Below are 19,515 nucleotides of genomic sequence, written 5' to 3' on the forward strand. Positions count from 1 at the left end.
CAGCGCATCGTTTTTGCACACCCAGTTCTGCGTTGCATTGTCAGGTGTTGCATCATTGAACTGTTTTGGTTCTTTTTGAGTTTACGCTGTCTTCACCTGGGCTGTGTTGCACTGAGCATTTTTCTGTATGTTGTGTTTAACAACATAACTAACTGCAAGTGTAGTGTACTACAAATTACAGTATTGCACAACAGTATAACACGTTGTGTTACATTGCTCTAAATGGTGTGGCACTGTATTGTGTTCAAGGCCGGACTCAGCAGTCTTAGAATAATTCTGATGCCTTAGCTGTTGCCAGGCAACAGCTGTCCTGGAACAGAGATGAATGGGAGTCCCTAGGCTCTTGCTCGTTCTCTTTCTTCACCTCTTCTTTACTGTCATTTGTTTTATTCTCAGGGTCTCTCACACAAAGATCATGTTCAGTGTAAAAATCAGTGTAATGAATTTCTTTCGAGCATTTTCTTTCCCTGATCAGCTAGCCTACTTATAAACCACCAAGGGGTGAAGTTATGGTTTGTGAGATGGCAAGTCTTATTAGTATGATCTCACTGTCACATTTGTGAACCAAAAGTCGGTAAGTGTTTCATTCAGCATCAGTCTTAACTAACTCAGGGTTATTCATTCTGCCATATTTCTTCCATGAAATATGCATGAAATAGGTGACATATTTCTTGTGTGGACTCATAGCTACTTTAAGGGCTCTCGGTTCTCGGTTTTCCACTGACTACATCACACATATTGAAGCTCTGAGCAGAATACAGTGGAGAGGAAAGATTTCGTTTTTCCCTGCAGTCCTGCTTGACATAGTTGTATTTGACTTTGTTAACCTTCAACCAACAGAGAATTGGAGTTCTGGACTTCTCATCACATTCAAGAGGACAGTGCACTTGACCTTGGTGCAGTTTGCATATTTTGGGGAATGATGCTTTCATTCTATCATTCTATATTAGTGGACAAACATTTAGCCAAAAGATTTCTAGCAATCACTGGTTTTCATTCCATGCCATATATACATTATATACTGCACATGCAGTTTCCATGAAAGCTTTTCACACACCAGCATTGACACATCAAATAACCTGTCTGTGGGCTGTTAGTCCATACTAACTGTATCATCCCCAGTGTGAAATGTGAAGGCAGGTAGCACAAATGATTTTCATAAAAATTATTCATTTGAAAATGTGGTTTTGTTCTTTTTTTGTGGAGGAAATGAACTCCACACAAGTTGGTGAGGCAGCTGCAGTGCAATGTTGACTCAAGTGATTAGAGAAATAAGTTAAACCAATCAGATTGATGCATCTGCATGGTTGATCTTAATCACATTCAGTTTTACACTGAATAGATAATAATGTTGGCTTTTTCTCAGTCATTTGTTTAGCAGCTTTATCAAAATTTGCAACATTGTTTAATATTAATGTTTTTACGCTCACAAATAGCAGAGAAGGAATGATTTTCATTCAAAATTACAAGCTACAAGGCAAAACATGGTGCTTTACACATGGCTGTATATTATTTAGCAGTAGTGTATACCTGAATTTTTTGCTACCCAGACCTAAGGTGCAGTCCAGATAAAAACACACTCGCCTCCAAAACACACTGACCCATACACCCTCCTTTTCTGGTCTGTGCATTGTGGGAAGCTGTAACTCAGGATCACTCCATTTACTACTGGTGCCTGAGCTACCCAAGGATGCTGTTATGTCTTGAATGAATTATTCAGCAGCACTGGACATAGATAAGTTTTCCAGAATTTAAATCAATTGTCCATCTGCTTCATTGATCCCCATAAGAGTGACTTTTCATACCTTCTCGCCACCTCTTTAGCAGTGAAACAGCAAGGCAAAGGCTACACATCCATTTCATTATATAGAGATTTAATGAATGTTTGAAAAACAAATGCAGTCAGGTGGTTACAAAAAAACCTCAGCCCTTGTTAGTGTTTTCAAAGTGAAGGTATGAGAGGCATGATGTATAAAACAAACTTCTTTTCTATTCCACATGTCAGTTATGAGATATACAATATAATGCTTTTCTTCTGAACCAATCAGGTATGGGATATTAAGGAAACAAGATTTTCTATAGGAATCTGAACAGCAATAATATTCAAAAGATATCTTTGATAGTCTCTGAAAAACATCATTAATAGTCAGTTACTGAGAATGATGAAACAGGGCATGAGGACGCAATAGTCACTTACATTGATGACAAAACAAAAACTGACTTGAATTGCAAACACATTTATAATTTTAACAGGCACTTGTGACTGAGTGTGCTGGTTAAACCCTTTCAATTAAGATGGAGTACTTGGCCTGGAAACATACATGTACAGTAACTACCATTTAACATGTAAAAATATTATCAACTGACAATATGACCTTTTGTCAATACTGTGATCTTCCATCACCTGGAGGAATATAAATGAATGGCGGTACTTTTCACATGATCATGTATGATACGTATTAACCAGCGCTTTCTCAAATGTCTCTTTTGAGCGTCATGTTGCTGCATAGTACAAATCAAAGCGTCCAGCTCAATGGCTCAATGGTAATGCTCTAGCTTTGCAGTCTAAAATGATCTTTGGTAAGCGTGTAAACAATTGTAGCAAAACAAAAAATTAGGCTTCAAATTCTTGAAGAGAAAAAACTAAACGAAACAAACAAAAAAAACCTATACAAATGTGTTTTTTTCCTGATTAGGAGGCCTACAGCTAGTTGTCAGATAGTATGGATTCAGATAACCTACACTGCCTTTACACTTTCAACAGCAAACAGTAATCAAGAATAGCCACTCCCCCCTTTGAACAGTGAGGACAGATAATGCAGTAAGTATTGTGGTGTCCATTTAAATATACTTACTCCCTTTAGGATATTGATTAACTGAAGCATAAAGAAATAGCAGGAAGCTGAAATGAACAGGGCAATTTGGCAATTGAAGCAAAGGCGAGACATGCCAAAATGTGCAGTTTAAGGTGGATAGTGATGGTGTTAAAGCTTAAGCAGGGTATAGGCATCAATGTTTCCCTGGCCCAAGATATAAGGCACATTGATAGGGTACATACTATTGTCTCTAATACCCCTAATCATAACATTGGCTTTATGAAATGCCCAATACATTTGTCATTTTCAAGCCTGATCATCAACCCCAAGGAGTGCAGGACACATGTGCACCTTATGGTCTGCAGGTTATCTATTTCACTAGCCACATTTATGTCTATCTGTTCATCTATCCATTCATCCATCTGGCAGTCTGTCCACTGTCCAAAGGCACTCTACCACTGCTCCCAGCTGAAGTCATCCCCACCTCCAAACACAATAAAGAAGCCAAGGATAGTGAGGAAGATGACAGCGTTTCCTGTCATTACCAGACCGCAGGCACCCCACTGGATCTGTAAGAGAAAAAAAAGTGTCCTAAACCCCTTTGCATTCAGAACTAACTGATGGTGTACCCGTTTTCACCTTTTCTCAAAACATCGTAATTTGACTCAGACTTCACAAATCTGTCTCAACCACTCACATGATAGATCTAAAAAAAAAAAAAAAAAAAAAAAAATCTAATTGAGTCTCCAAAATATTCGACATAGGTAGAGAGAACTCACTGCGTTTTTGCGGGCTAGGACAATAGGGAGCCCAAAAGATGATACGACAATACCAGTAGTCAAGAAGTAGGCCAGCTCTCTGCATGCATTGCTTGACTCAGTGTCATCACTGACACGTCTGGATATGAAGGTTGGGATGGGGCTCAATATGTAGAAAATCAGTACGAACAGAGGCCAGTATACCCTTCAAAGACATATGGTTAATATTTTAGTTTGTAGCTGGAAAAATACAAATAAATGTATCTAATTAAAAAAAAAACACTGTCAAAACAACCATACACAACAGAATAAAACACATAACACGGGAACTCTACATATTTTGTACATGAAGCTCAGTTGCAATGTCACATGTAGCACTATTAAACCTGTAAAAAAAAAAAAAAAAAAAAAAACTACTTTGAATATGTATAATGTCTTTTGTGACTCTGGAAGAGATTTCCATAGTCTGAAAATAAACCTCATGACACCAGAGTTATATCATCTTAGGCTCAACTTTTTAACAGAAAGCCAGCATTTGAAGCACTGGGAGCGTGGGGCTCAATAGATGTAGGCATTTGTGGGCGGAGGGGCTTTAGTGAAAGACCGTATTGAATTGCATTATGGAAATAATACGATTTTGCATTTATGACCCGTGACAGGGATCACATGTCCGGATCTCTGCTCTACTGATGACAGCCAATAGTTTTAATCTGCTTCTTAGACGTCCCTGAAGTAGCTTACAAGAAGGTATTTATGAAGACAGCCGCATATATCACTGCGTTGCTGTGAGAAATAGAAACTATCGCTTTAAGTTAGTCGGGTCTGGGTGATGCAGGGAGTAACCAGAAACCTACCCGTATTGTTCCAGTGCACAGCCCAGCAGGAGAAAAGTCAGTCCAATGGCTCCACTAAAGGACAAACCGACCAGTGCTGCAAACAGAGACAGCAGCCACATCACACAGACACACACCAAGTCCCCCACAGGGACAAACTGAGCAGACCTGTAGCACTTGCTATGAAGTGTAAGAACTTACTGTTAAAAAAATACCAATAACATCATATTCTAAACCGGTCAAAATCGTACTGATGCAATGGCATGCCTGTAAATAATCTTAATATCCGTGTACAACGTATAAACGGACGGTTTCGCCATGATTCAGCACAGGATACAAACATTAACAACTAGCCTAACTAAGTTTTGCCAAAGAAAAGCGTCGACTTATGAACCGTAACTTCATAAAGTGTCGACTAAAGTACCTTTAATGCCGGCCATAGCGGTAAAAGTGTGAAAGTTTGTCTTGGGCTTCAGCTGTACTCCTGCCCTGTTTATGTGCTCTGCCTCCTGGTGAAGCCACTTCCTGCTTCCTCCTTCGGCTCCCTCTCCGTCGTCAGCTGACTGTTAAAGCTGCAGCTCTGCGGCTCAGTCCGGGATCAAATGTTGACCACTGCAACGCAGTCCGCTTGTCCCCCCCCTTCCCATGTCAACCCTGCAATATCACCGGGGCCGTGTTTAAATAATACATGTTGTGGCTTTGACACGTCACTGTGGCCAGTTCCACTTCCATTTTTTAAAAAAAGAGATTTATTTAACTTCTCACTCATACAACGTGTCATCTTTAATGATCCATATTGCAGAAACAGAGAAGTCCACGTCTTTTATTTATTTAATTTACCATTTTAGTATTATTTAGTGACAATTTTAAATAAGCAGCTCTAGGTGTTATGTAATTAATGTGAAAGTATTAAAGCACTCTACTGTCATACTTCCATATCCTAAAAAAAAAAAAGAGCTGCCAGGACTTCCCCAACAGAAAGGCCAACTTTTATCTGTTAGGGCTTCTCACCTGACAAGTTTATTGTTACATGGACAGAGTATGAAAAAAGTCAAAGGAGAATATTTATAACTCTATGCAAGATAATATAAATATATATTTTTATGGAGATCAAAAGTTCAAATAAAACATGGGAAACATGGGACCTTTAATGATGCTCTGTAATAGACACTGAACTACCCAACAGTGATCTCCCCCAGGGTCCCGCTCCATCAGCTACAACATGAAAAGGCTGTGTATTGCTAAAACATCCAATAAATGAAAATAGTAAGCTACACAGTATTAACACTTACATCCACCTTTCATGCACAATTAACACTAATTTCAGGGCTCTAAGTGCATTTTGCTGAGGATTCCTCTGTGTTTTTTAGAAAGTGCAACTTTTATTTGCAATTTTTTGTTGTTATTGGTGTTGTTGTATCAATATTTTTTAATTAAGTAAAGGTACTGAATACTTCTTTGTAAAAAAAAAAAAAAAAAAAAAAAGCATTATGCACGGTTATAAATTATTCATAATATCAGCCTACACAGCATGTTATAATAAGCACAGTTGCAATTCAGAAAATGAATGAAGAATGAAGTTTATTAATCTAATTTAATTTCCTGCACACTTTTGTTTATGTCCTCTCCCCTTTACGAATGTTGCAAAGCCCTTGTTGGGCTTCATGCTTAAATATAATATGGAGATTAAACTGGAAGAAAGGTACAATACTTCAAAGGGCATAACTGATCATAGAGCTGGACCAGATGCTACTGCTGCTGCTGTACATATGAAAATCTTGTAGCCAGTAGACCAGGATAAGATCCTCTGAACATGTTTCCTGTTAAAGTTTAAATGCCTCCTGTTTTACCTTTGTGTAGTACAGAGAATGTAGAAAGAGAAGGAGCCATAAAATAAAAATGTATGTGAATAAACTGTGCCTTAAAATTCATTTGTTTCTGTTCAATGGAATTTTCAGAACACTTGCTGCCAATCAAATGATGTGTTTGTGTCTCCTTTTGTGTCTCTCACTAATGCTTGCTGACATGTTTTCACTCATTCTCCAACACCCACATGCTTGACTTAATTTCAAGGTTGCTATTTGATGATGAGTTTTAATTTCATTTTAACATTACCCAAATTATAATTTTAGGCTTCACAGCAGGAGAAAGCCTTTTTTTTTTACCGTGACAATGAACACTACAAGAGGAAATGTTTTTCATAAGCGAAACATGCTTATGCCTTCTTCTTCTTTTTTTTTTTCAAAATTAACCATCGAACAGCAAAAACCTTAAAGCTGATACTGTGAAAAACCACAAATCTTAAAAAAAACAAAACAAAAAAACATTGCTGAAAGGAAGTTTCTGACAGGATATGTAACGTCTTTTCTTCAACCACATTGTGTGTCTAACGGTGCATCATTAAGTCATGATTAACTTTGGTGATGATTTTGAAACCCTGCAGCAAGTTAGTAACTGACTTATTGCTACAAGTTATAATTACAGATAACAAAGGTAAAATCTATATGAACCACATGTCCCGCATAATCCAAAAATAAAAAGCTGTTTAATGTATTACAGACAGTCACGAAATACAGTTCAACTTAAATGCATGTCAGGCAGCTACATTTGGAATTTAAGCGCAGTTTATACAAAAGTCTGGAAATAACAATAAAAGGGGCATTACTGTAGCCATAATGCAGAAACATGTGAGGAATCATGTGATGACAGATGGGCCACTTCGGCCTGTCCTATGATGGAGCTGTGAAATCTTAAGAGCAATTGTTGCAAGGGGTGCCAGTGTTGCCTGTCACAAATAAGAAAGAAATATTGGAGTTTATTTATTTTGTATTAATGACTTAAACACATCTAATTCCAGAAAATGTAACTGTACATATGTTGGGATTTAAGGTCTTGGGTACTTTGATTAAACTAGTCTTGAAAATGACTATAAAGGTACCTGTGTGTCCTCAAAAATGTGCTCTCTCTCATAGCTGTCGATGTAGATTCGAACAGTTGCTCCATCACTCCCTGTGCCACTGAGTCTGTAGATGATTCGGGAACCGTCAGAGAAGATTATCCGCAGACCCTGCAGAGAAAAAGTCCAGCACAGACAATGTGAAGCTATCAGGATTTGCAGCTGATCCTGTATCTATGCCTATAACATCATTATCTTTGCTGGAATTAGGCACAGTATGCGCCATGTACCTGGTTCCTGGAGATGGTGCTGTCGACCGGATCTGTGTACTCAAAGGTGTCTGCTTTTTCCACTTGATAGATTTTGTCTTCCACGGCAAACCTCTGCTTCACAAAGGCCTTGTCTGCAATCATAAGCTCCAAATCCTCCATCATCTCACAGGCTGCATCTATGTCCACATTCTCATAGTCATATCTGGACAAAACAACAATTACAAGATAAAAAGTGCTTTCTTGAGAGGTTCTACAATTGTAACGTTTAAACTTTTTCTGACATTGCAAATAGAGTTGAAAGTTTAGAGACTGTGCTATTACCTTGATGAAAGCAGAAAAAACTGCCAAAAAATGTTTTGCAGCTCCAGTTTAAGTTTAGTTTCAATAAGGTTTGTTACCATACAGCATGAATATCCACTATATGTACATTTTCACATTAAATGCATTCTTTTTAAATGACAGATATCAATTTAAATACATGGCTGTTTAGATTCATAGTGCTAGATAGTCATAGATGTCAATGCAGCCAAATTATATAGACTCGTATCATGCAGTGCATAGAAAACATGCATTTGAGAAAATCTGTTATAGCATATTTTTACCACTTGATGTCAGGCATGGCCTGCATACATTTTTACATGTGGCAACACAGGCAACTCCACTTTTCATGACAGTTCCAGCAACAGAAATTGCCAAATTAAGGACAAATCACAAAAATCCCCCCATTCAATGGACATGATGAGTCACAGAGTGGTTTTGATAGGTATGAAAATAATTCATATATAATTGTATCCACGGTGAAATATCCAAGCTTTGTACAGCCCTTAATGTTGATCAACGCAGAGAAAACACTAGTAATTATTTGACGTCTCACCTGGTGAAATAATTTCGTCCGTACTTTAGCCAGTGGTCCTTCAGAATGTCCTCCACACTCTGCCGTCTGGTGGCCAGGATGGACAGCCATGCCAGCACAGCCCAAAGCCCATCCTTCTCCCGAATATGGTCTCCACCTGAAATATGATAGAATGGGGAAATGTCATCCTTTTATTTATACAGTAATATGAGTGCAGACGAAACATCTTTTCAATGGAAAAACTTGCTGACAAGATATAGTACCTGTACCAAAGCTTTCCTCTCCACACAGAGACAGTCGGCCTGCGTCCATGAGGTTCCCAAAGAACTTCCACCCAGTGGGAGTTTCATATAGCTCTATTTTTGTTGCTTTGGCTACTCTGAAGGAAAATATAGTGAAAGCGCACTCCAAGAAAGCACAGACAACCTTTGAAACCCAGTAGAAGGTAACACTGTATATAACACAGGTCTGGTCATATCATTACTCTAAGTTTGACTTGGCCACAACTTAAGAAAGCAAAGGCTCATTGGTTGGAAAGTATTTGAAAGTGATATGTGAAAGCCAGGCCAAAGTTTTACCTGTCTAAGGCTGCACTTGTGGGCATGCTGCGAGCGAAGCCTCTCACCCCTGTGTGCTGGAAGTATGGGATGCAGAAGATGTTGTCAGCGATCACAGCCACGGAGTCGGACGGGGTGACAAAGAAGCCATGTTTACCAAGGATCATGCTGCGGTCCTAGAAAGCCGACAGCCACACACAGGTTAGAAGTCACTGTCTCTGGTACAGGCCCTGGTTCCAGACATGGATACGAAGAATGTATACATATTTTTTTTTTTTTTTTGCCTGATTTCATTTTCTATAGTCAAAACAAGCAGAAATAAAGAAATAAAACAGTGCACACACCCCATCACCATCAAAAGCTGCACCAAAATCACACTGTCCGTCTCTCATGCTGTCAACCAGATCTGCAGCGTAGGTGAGGTTAGGATCTGGGTGTTGACCCCCAAAATCCTCCATTGGGACGCAGTTTATGGCAGAATTGGCTGGACAGCCCAGTTCCTCACACATTATTCTCCTCACATATGGCCCTACCACTGGAGAGAGAGAGATGCGAGATCATTGATTTAAGTGGCGCTTTTCAGAGCGCCATTTAAATACTGGAAAAATTGATGAGGTGTCTAGGTTTTGAGATAGAGCGAATACCAAAAGGCTGGACTTTAACTGACACATAAGGATCTGAGCTATCTTACCAAAGTATCCTCTCAGTAACAATATTTGTCCAGGGTTTCTCTCAGGGAGTTTATACTGTTCTGTTGCGGGAGAGGAAGTGAGGGTATGTCAGGAGGTCGAGGGGGTTGGTGAGACTATTCAACCACCAGACGCAAAAAACTTAATCACCATGGAATGCACAGAAATCAAAGCAACCCCATGTTGTATCTCACTTCCAGAACAAATTCAGGACATGTGACATGATGCGTGTATGATCTCTTTGTAACTGAAGGACTTGTGTAACTGGAATCACAGAAAACGACACATTGTGCCATATTTGGATGTGTTGGCGACTGAGATTGATTTGTACCGACAAGTTGACTTATCCTTCACCTTGGACAAACATGATATTTGAAAATAAGCAGGATGATCATGTATCCTGGTAGCATATGACTCAGAGAGATACACAATCTAGACTGCGAGAAAGACTGTTCGCATAAATTCTTCTCTGTGCCTGTATGATGTTGGAAGCATACGTGCTCAAAGAGGAAAAAAGGCGAGAAGAAGGCAACATGAAAACGTCATGCAATTCTCTCACCTCCGTGCATGCCGTCTAGTCTGAGTTTGATGTGATTCTTTCCAGACAGAAGCTCCTTCAGGAGTGCAAAGTCAAAGATATTCCTCAACAAGTTAGCATAAGATTCCACGGAGTCCACAATTTCCACTGGATCACCGCACATGTCGAACAAAAATCGTTTGTTAATGAATGGTTGATATGATGTTTTGTTTTAGTACCTGATCAAGTCAGATTTTGCATTTGATCTGAGAGTCTGAAAAGATGTTTTCTCAGTGCACAGGATTTTTTTTTCTCATTCCATCTATATAATTCCAAGGTGAAGTGATAGGATAATGCAACATTTCACCTGTGAAGGGTTTGAACTTATTTTCAAGATCAAATGTCTGTCTTCCCAGCGTTGTCAGATCAACTCGGAGTCTGGGGCAAATGGCAAACTCCTCCATGGTTCTGCTGATTTGGAAGATCTTGTTTGTGACACCCTCCTTGGCTGGCCCTAGAGGAGGAAATGGATTTAACTTTGATATAACACTGGCATTCAGATAAGGTGTACTGCTTAACTACAGATAAGGGGATATCAGATATCAGCATGATAGCAGGATAGAATCAACTCATTCTAATGCCTCTATCTAAGCAGACAAATGTACCTAAACACAGTGCTACACCACCTCACTGTAGCGGTGAAAGCATTCAGACCTGTCCTTCTTTTGGCACCTGCCACGTGTGACCACTGTGGCTCTACCCCCTTTTGCCACATCTCATGACCATTGGCTCTGGATTTAGCACCAGTGAGCTGTGAAATGTGCATCAGTTTGTTGTTGCAGACACAATATCCATCCCAAAGATCTATTTGGGCATTAGCTTTGTTGAAGGTGACATGTGCATGGAGTAATTGGACATCCTGCCACCAGAGCCCTGATAATGAACCCTCCTCCACAGTCACTTAGATCTTGTCTCCATGTCTTTTATTTTATTTATTTATTTTTTTACTGCTGCATTTTTACACAAGATGCAACACAGGATGACTGGCTGTCACCTGCTTATTTTTAATGTGCTCCTGCGTGGAAGCATCTTGATTAACTTTGCAGGTCTGGTTTGATCTGCACATACAGTCAGTATCCTGATGGTAATATTCATTTCTATCTTGGAACTGTGCTGATTGCTTAATATATCAGATGTTCGTTTCAGATTTCTATCCAAACAAAGACTTAAACTTTATCTTTCAGTGCACTGTGACTACCACACGTCTGAATGAAGCCTGTACGGCTCATCTGACTTCTCTTGTAGCACTATTTTTCCCTGCATGCATCCTCCTCTCCGGTTACCATACCTCCATCAGCGGTGTTGAACTTTATGCCAAAGTCCCCATCAGGCCCGCCAGGGTTATGGCTGGCAGTGAGGATGATGCCACCAATGGCTTTGTATTTCCTGATCACACAGGAGATAGCGGGTGTGGACATTATCCCGTTGTGTCCAATGATCAGGCGTCCCACCTGAGGAAATGTCGCACAGGTGTGTGTGAGTCATCTGGCATGAACTTGCATCTTTATATATCCGAGAGGGGCAGGGGTGTGAATGCCACTCAATATCAAGTTTGATGTGTTGTGCTTCTTCCTAAAAGTAAGTGGGGTTTGAGTTTCATTTAATGAACCACAGTTACGGCAGATCAAGAGCAAGTTCTGTCATGTGCGAGGATATTTTGAATCCCACTAAGTATACCATCCAGCCAAGAAAGCAAAGTTTATGTAATTTAAACCTGAGGTGCTCAGAGGGTTGGTTCCTTTTGCTGGCAGGAAAATGGAAAACAAAACAGCTTTCACATGTTTCTATTTGGAGCTTGCAGCTGCAGCTACCTAATGTTATGACTGAAAGGCAGATTTCACCCTATAATTGCACAGTGTTACATTGTTCTGGTGTTGGATTACATTATACTTATCTGCTTCAGTGGTCTTGCATTTCTTGTGGTTCACAGATACTGGCCATGTACACTCAGTTGGTCCCCCATTTTAAACATCTAGCTTAAACAAAGGTAGTCTGATCCACATGTTCTGTGATTCGTGTTCACTTAAACATTTTTGATTCAACTTTATGGCCATCTTGGAGGCTGCAGTTTGAGGCTCTGTGGAATTTTAATTGTACTTTATGGAAAGGTGTTTCTTTTATTTTGTCCCTCCCATTTTTATCAATGAGAGTAGGCTAGAAACAGAAAAACCTCACTGTGTAATACAGCTCAGCAGCACATGCTGCAGCATCCAACATGGACCACTATCGCCATGATCTGTATCCAATTCCAATAGTTTCAGCTGATTAATCTAATTAATTTCTATTTTGTCATAATTAAAGCTGATGGGAAGTGATGCAGGACATTTTAATGAGAAGGCAACATGTGTTGTACTTATTTTTGTCTGGATCAACTCCATTCCCTTTACTTCAGGATGTCTGTGTAATGGGATTTGAAATCCAGGTAAAAGAAAAGTTTACCTTGAGTTAAGATTGTCTTGTCAATCCCAGCAAATGCAACAATGCATACTTAAAGACTGATAGATAATAAGAATTAATGCTCACTACCAGCCAATTTAATGAGTGTGAAGTCCAAACAAATATTCAATCTTTGATTTCTCCACTGTTTACATTTGGATTCCAAATTGCAACTTTAACCTGCTTGATTTAGGATTCGCGTCTTTGATATAAAATGTTCAAAAGGCTTTCATGAGTCAAACGCTGCACAGGAATACTAAAAAGAAATGAAGTTTTTATACCAATGCCAACAAAGTGATAATAACAGGTGATGAGGTCAAGTGACACTGACACACATGAAGGGATTTGCACACAGTAACACATTGGTGACCCATGGGCTCATTCACTCACAAACTGGCCAATACACACACTTACCAGCATGCGCCCACACACACACAAGACGAGTAAATACACACACATGGTGACACTGACCCCATTGGCAGCTGCCATCTGCACAATGACCTCAATAGCTGTTTGGTTAAAGAAGCGTCCATCTCCCCCCACCACTACTGTTGAGCCCTGCCGGTCACGTAGGTCAATGGAGGAGAAGATACTCTGGATGAAGTTGTGCAGATAGTTCCTCCTGGACTGAAACACAAAAACTCTTTTCCTCAGGCCACTGGTGCCAGGTCTCTGGTCAGGGTAAGGGGCCGTAGGGACGGTCAACACCTGCAGAGGACTGTTGTCCATTGTTTCAAAGTGAAGATCCAACCTAATGCCGTAGAGTAAAGAGCTGGGGAACCTGTTGTTTGGAGGGAAATCCCCCTGTCAGTGGACGTAGGGAATGGTATACAGCAGGGGCAGAATCGGAGGGTAAAATCCTGACTCCTCCTATTATTTCACTGGAAGCACAGGGTGGCAATGGTGTTCCTGCAGCCCAAAATAACCTTTCAGACTAATGTGTATGCAGAGACGGTAACTGAAGACGATCCTTCACACATGTGCCAAGAGATCACTGTCAAGGCTGCAGTCCCAGTCACATAGTGTGTGTGTGTGTGTGTGTGTGTGTGTTTTGGTGTGTCTGAATGGAAGTTACTGAGTTTCTATTGGGAGTAATTCATTCATCTGTGAAAAGCTGCAGCTGTGCTCGAAGTAATGATATGTAAAAAGAAGGATGCCATCTCTCATCGAGGATGCACTGCTATTTTGGGAATGGATATTTACCCTTTTTAAAAACCAGAAGAGCAATTAGAGGGTAATTAGGCGCAAATAATGATATAGAAATGTCTTTTATAGATGGCATCAATTTTCAAAATAGACAATTTGTTGACTCTAATTATTCAAGCACTTGAATTAACTTGGAAATTCTGTGACATATCTGCGTGTCATAGTACAACTCTGCCCTCTAGAGTTTGAACCCTCTCAGTGCAACATACAGAAAGCTTTAGCATGTTCTGATAGTGAGAACCTCCTTGAGCCATTTAGTAGACTTCGGCATCAATTGCCCATTTACACACTTTACCAATCAAAGGTTTGGACTAAATTCTAAAAAAGGATTGAAATATTCATTGATGGACTGGAAAAAAAAAAGTGATTGAATTTTTAGTCACCATTGCCCTTTTCTTTTTTAAGTTAAATACAATATTGCAGGTATATCAAAGAATAGGGTACCCCCACATTAAGTAAAAGTGAGTGCTACCTATACAAGTTGCTCCTAATTCTTGCCTCATTTTTTAGTAAAAATGAGGCAATGTCCATCTGGGTCTTCTTGCTGCTCGTTGCTGATGTTCAGTTGCAAGTAGGTCCTCCAGTTAAATATACAGTTTGCTTTAAAATCATTATTTATAAAATGGTTGGTCACAGCACCTCACAAGACAATAAAACAACCCATGTAGAGTCAGAGCTTAGCTTTTTAGTCCTGTTCATTCTCTCCCGACCCTTTCAACGTATATTGTGACCTTTCATTGGTCCCCCAGCTGTGTGGGAAGCTACTGCAGTACACTGTGAGTCAATGTGATCCAGTATGAAAACTGCTCAAATATGGCTGGATTGCTTCATCAGTTTCATCTCTCTCTCTCTGTAACCGTGCCATGATATGAGGTTCTTTACATTAAGCTAACTTCACTTTCACTATACATTCTGATGTCCTACAATAGAAACCGGATGCAGAGCATGCTGACGGCAGGGAGCCCTCATTCTGCTGGCTTTCTGTTTTTTTTTTTTAACACCGGAGTATCTGGGATTGTAAAGCTTTGCAAGTGTCCTATGTGACTAACTTTTTTGTGACTTGATGCTTAGAGGAGAGTTTCGTCCCTGCTCAAGCCTTCTAAAACCTTGGCTGCCAACAAAAAGCATTCCAGAGGCTCTCCTGAAGAGGCTGCTGTTTGTTTTGGGTAAGATCACTGGAGAAGTTTGGTAGTAGATCAGAGGAGGGTGTCTGTTTCAGAGGAAGCTGAGGAGGAGGAAAGCAGAGCTATAGGGTAGATGGAAAGCCGGGTGAGCTTGAGCAAGTAGGAAGCTTTTCGGGCAGGCTTCCACTGAATCCCTCTCCTACGCTCTGAACGGCCCTTTGGTCTCATGTGGAAATATCTCCCATTCAGGTTGGCGTCTCCACAGGCGCTGAACCACCATCCTCCTGGAAGTTGGCAGAAATAACACGTCGTGCAGCTGATACCACATGATAATTATTCATGAATACCTTTATTTGCATGTGGTGGGGACTAAACATCTGTTGTACCTGTGTAGCTGTGAGCACAGTGGAGGTCCTGATGGTTGTCGTTGTCTCTGTCCTTGGTGGAGAACATCATTCCTGTGTGATTGCTCATGGGGTCTGGTAAATCTCCAGACAGATGCATGAGGCGAATTGTGTAGTTGGTCTCTGGTCCGTCGAGGTAAAATCTGTATTCGATGAAGTGTCTCACCTGTTTCCAATCTTCCAGCTCGATGCGAAGGACAGAGTTACCCTGAGCGGCTAGTGAGTGGATCTTCCTAAGCCCCAACCAAAACTCTCCTGAGAGAGAGAGAGCAGAGCTGGTGTTAAACACACACAGAGAAGCTTACTGAGAAGCAGACATCATTTTCATTTTATTATTCAGAAATTTGGAGCTGAGAATTCATTTCCCACCATTAGGATAGATAATTGCCCACAGAACAGTGTCCCTTACCATGAAAATATCCAAAGCCATTTTCGTACCTCTCCCAGGTTTGATCAAAATTCACAGAACCGTCCTTCCTTTGCTGAATGACTGTAACTCCGTAATCTAAATGAAAAAAAATAAAAGGGAGAAAAAGTTAAGGTTTTCATTAAAGTTATTACGTTTTTTTTTTTTTTTTTTTTTTTTCATTAAATAGTTTTGAAAAATTCAGGTCAATCATTATTCAGTGAAAGTTCTGCTAAGAAACCAGAAATTTACTGTTTCTCTTTATGACTTCACGGTTAGTGCTGGAGTTGGATTTGAACTGCATTTGCACACAATAGGGATTCAGAGGATGTGCTGTATATCAGGGGATTTTATCTGATCTCTGTCTTAGTTACTTAATCTTAACTATCCATTCCTGCAAAGCTGTATTACAGCTGTACTAAGTTATTACCAGTGACAACTGCACATTTAAATAAAAAATAAAACTTACAACTTTGTTCAAGACGGGCAAGTGAATAAAAAAAAAAAAGAAAAAAGAATGACTTGTTAAATCATGTCATAGAAGTACCTTTGCTCATGTCACAAAAAGCCATGAATGGCTCTGATCTGTTGGGCCTGATAGTGTAGACGCCAGTGACTCGCTGCCCTCTGTTGAAGAGCTCGCTGCAGTCTAATGGGAGGTCTGTTAAAAAATGAGAACAAAAATGATGTCAAACTTGAAACTGCCCTGAAAAAGGGTTGCAATGTGCAAAGTGGTGATGTGCTGCAGACAGGCAAACGTACTTATTGACCTGTTAGTCAACAGATAATATTAGCAGCAACAGGAAAACACGTGCAAACTAAATGATAGACAGGAACAAACTGTGTGAATGTGAGCAAAACATTGCTAGAAATTGCCTGGACGTATGAATATGTAACCTAAATCCCTGCTGACTGTATATGTCAAAAAAAATCCAAAAAAGAAGCAACATTTGCTCAATCTTACTCATAATTTTGGGGTTGCTGGAAGAACTCGATGTCAGAAAAGGCGTGAGTGTTGGTGCTTCACTGTTGAAGTTTTCATGCATCTTCTCAATGGTCTCCTGGGTTAATGTGTTGGCTGTAAGCTGCAAAAAAATTGCAGCGTAAACACTTTAGCTTGCAGACATAATCCTCAGACTGACTCTAGAGGAAAAACTTTGGATTAAATATCAATTACACACATAATATACTCTAAGGTTTGTTCTGCAAAAGAAGTAATTTTCCAAAGTTTTTGATTCATTTTATTGTAGAAATAAAGAACGTCATGTATGGACACTTCTTTCATCATGTCTGCACTTTTCAAAGATTTAAAGTCGAAATGTCTTAGCGTAGCCTCCGCTGAGGCTTCTCAGCACCAGTGCTATAGTAAGTGTTGGAAAAATGCATAGTTCTGCAAATCCCATTTGAATGGAATTTTCCCCTCCACTCTTGCCATATAAGGGACTATATTAAAATGTGCAAAATTAATGGGCTGTTAGGAGGAGGTGCAACTCCTCAAACAAACCTACATTAAGAATATTTTTTGGCCCCTCTCCACCTAAATGGTATAAATAAATTGGATCTGAGCTGATGATGATGATAATAAATAATGATCAACACACAGAATCTAAGAAAACGCGTGCAAACAGCCAAACGCACTAAAAAAAACCTCTTCATCGATTTGCACATAAAACAAGCGTACTGCAAAAATCCCAAATACCTGACAATACAGACAAATTCCACGTACAAATGTGCTTTACAAATATTTCCAACAGCAGAAATAATCACCCTGATTGGGCTACACTTGTTCAATGACTTTTGACTTTTTAAATTAAATGCATTTTACAAGTAGCGCACGTGAAAATATAAATATAATTCTAGGAGCGTTCTCGACCACCGTGCCAGGGTCACTGTAGATGAATCGAGGTGAAAACATTTGATTACCTTATTTTTACCTCCCCATAACTGGGACTACTAATAACTCCAGTGGACACCTACCTTTTCCTCCAGGAGCTTGATCTTAGTTCTCTGGTGGTTGATCTGGTCATTTTGCTCCTTCACAGCATTCAGCAGCTCAATGATGCTTTGTTCCTGAGTGTGGATCACATTCTGATCATGGAAAAAGCAGAAATTATGGCATATTTTAAGCAACAGAAATGGAACACATGGTGCCTCCAGTCAGTGATAAAACACTTAAACAAAGCATAGAAAATATATCTTATCTTTTCAGCTATTTCACCCTGTTAAAGGCTGAATTACAGTGAAGGTGTCTCACAGGTAACTCACCTTGAGGCCACTGATCTCTGCTGCTTGTTCGCTGGTCACCAGACCATGTGTGAGACTGCTCAGCTTCTTCTCCAGGCCTTCCACTTTGTTCTGCAGTTGGCCCTTCTCCTGCAGGATACTGTCCATTTTGGAGTTCATCTGAGCAGACAGATCTTTTATCTGGTCGTTGTTGGCCTTCAGCACCACGGTGGTCTTCTTCAGCTCCTCCCCCTCTACCTTGATTTCGCTGGCGAGCACTGACAGCTGGTAGAACGACTGGTCGAAGATGTTCAGTTTCTGCAGGATGTCATTTATCTGCCCCTTCGTCCTGTGTACAAACTCCCGCAGGCTCTGGCCCAGCTGGAGGAGGCCATTTGCAAGGAGACGCACATCATCCAGAGCAGCGAATCGGGACCGACTTTCAGTAGGGGCCCCGAGCTGGAGGACAGGAGTCTCCTCGCTGCTGCAGAGGGCAGGTACACATGCAGCAGATAGGACAAACCACAACGCAATTATTGTCGTTCTCATGTTGATGCCTTGATCCTTCAGCTGCTGTGTGAAGATGATGCCAGCTTCCTCTCCTCTCTGACTGGACAAAGAGCCGCTGAGTGAAGGAATCGTGTGTTTTATATGTGACCAGTCTGGCATCAGATTAATGATTACCATCAGCTGATCAATGTCTGCAGGCTGGCTGGAGTCTCCTCCTGCTGAGTGATCCACCGAGATTTTAAATATTCAGATAATGACCTTCACCTTCATCTTCAAATTTTGGGGGTTGGTTTTCATGTTATCATTATGTGGACAAAATGGAGTTTTTCTGCATTTAATAACATATTGTCCAACTAATTATTAATGTGTACTATTCTGCTTCATCCAAATTGAATTTGTTCCAGCAATTATGTTTAATTTATTGAGAGAAAAGTCATTTATCTTGATCTGCGGTTGCCCCTGCAATGATGCATATTAATTTCTAGTTGTACTATCAGAGGCTGTTTATGCTTCTGATTAAGGACAGAGTGACATGGCATTTCTACTGACCTGTAGTTACCTTTAATGAGGCCACGGCTGCACTCTGTTATTGTTGTATGTTAGTTTACTTTTAAACGGGGAGATGACCCAGTTTACATATAGGATGGCTTGAGAAATATGGCTTACATGCTTGTGGTTTTAAAATACTTCGTTTCATCTATTGTCCTCCAGTGGTGGGTAAGTATAGATGCCGTGCAAGGACAGCCGTGTTATGTCACAGACACCAGGAAGAAAGGATCTGTTCCCACAGCTAATCTGAGCACAAAAACATTACGTGGGTGAATATATTGCCTCTTCTTTCTATAAGGGAAATCTGCTACCTTCATTATTCCATTCAATAAACCGCAAAGAAAGGTTGGCTTGGATTCATGCACTCCCAAAAACACTTGCACTCAGTGGGAGCATGAAGACCTCG

At 40.2% G+C, this 19,515-nt stretch overlaps 3 protein-coding genes across 3 annotated transcripts; all 3 read right to left on the reverse strand.

Moving 5' to 3' along the window:
- Window positions 1-1,853: 1,853 nt before the first annotated feature.
- leprot (leptin receptor overlapping transcript) lies at window positions 1,854-4,978 on the reverse strand. Its single transcript, XM_029524784.1, has 4 exons — window positions 4,832-4,978; window positions 4,429-4,504; window positions 3,596-3,779; window positions 1,854-3,385 (listed from the first exon to the last, which is right to left on the reverse strand). Exons 1-4 carry the CDS (start codon window positions 4,845-4,847, stop codon window positions 3,269-3,271), a joined length of 393 nt encoding a protein of 130 aa, XP_029380644.1. The 5' UTR covers window positions 4,848-4,978; the 3' UTR covers window positions 1,854-3,268.
- Window positions 4,979-6,746: 1,768 nt separating this feature from the next.
- On the reverse strand, window positions 6,747-13,419 carry LOC115057569 (phosphoglucomutase-1-like). Its single transcript, XM_029524727.1, has 11 exons — window positions 13,159-13,419; window positions 11,540-11,702; window positions 10,559-10,705; window positions 10,234-10,359; window positions 9,330-9,520; window positions 9,007-9,161; window positions 8,692-8,807; window positions 8,450-8,585; window positions 7,594-7,777; window positions 7,346-7,474; window positions 6,747-7,192 (listed from the first exon to the last, which is right to left on the reverse strand). The coding sequence occupies exons 1-11, from the start codon at window positions 13,414-13,416 to the stop codon at window positions 7,103-7,105; spliced, it is 1,695 nt and encodes a 564-aa protein (XP_029380587.1). The 5' UTR covers window positions 13,417-13,419; the 3' UTR covers window positions 6,747-7,102.
- A 1,670-nt stretch (window positions 13,420-15,089) lies between these two features.
- On the reverse strand, window positions 15,090-18,599 carry LOC115058182 (angiopoietin-related protein 3-like). The gene is made up of 7 exons (XM_029525510.1): window positions 18,093-18,599; window positions 17,805-17,915; window positions 16,792-16,912; window positions 16,375-16,488; window positions 15,831-15,926; window positions 15,404-15,676; window positions 15,090-15,301 (listed from the first exon to the last, which is right to left on the reverse strand). The coding sequence occupies exons 1-7, from the start codon at window positions 18,597-18,599 to the stop codon at window positions 15,090-15,092; spliced, it is 1,434 nt and encodes a 477-aa protein (XP_029381370.1).
- Window positions 18,600-19,515: the final 916 nt, after the last annotated feature.

Source organism: Echeneis naucrates, chromosome 17, assembly GCF_900963305.1.
Source record: "Echeneis naucrates chromosome 17, fEcheNa1.1, whole genome shotgun sequence".
Taxonomy (NCBI): domain Eukaryota; kingdom Metazoa; phylum Chordata; class Actinopteri; order Carangiformes; family Echeneidae; genus Echeneis; species Echeneis naucrates.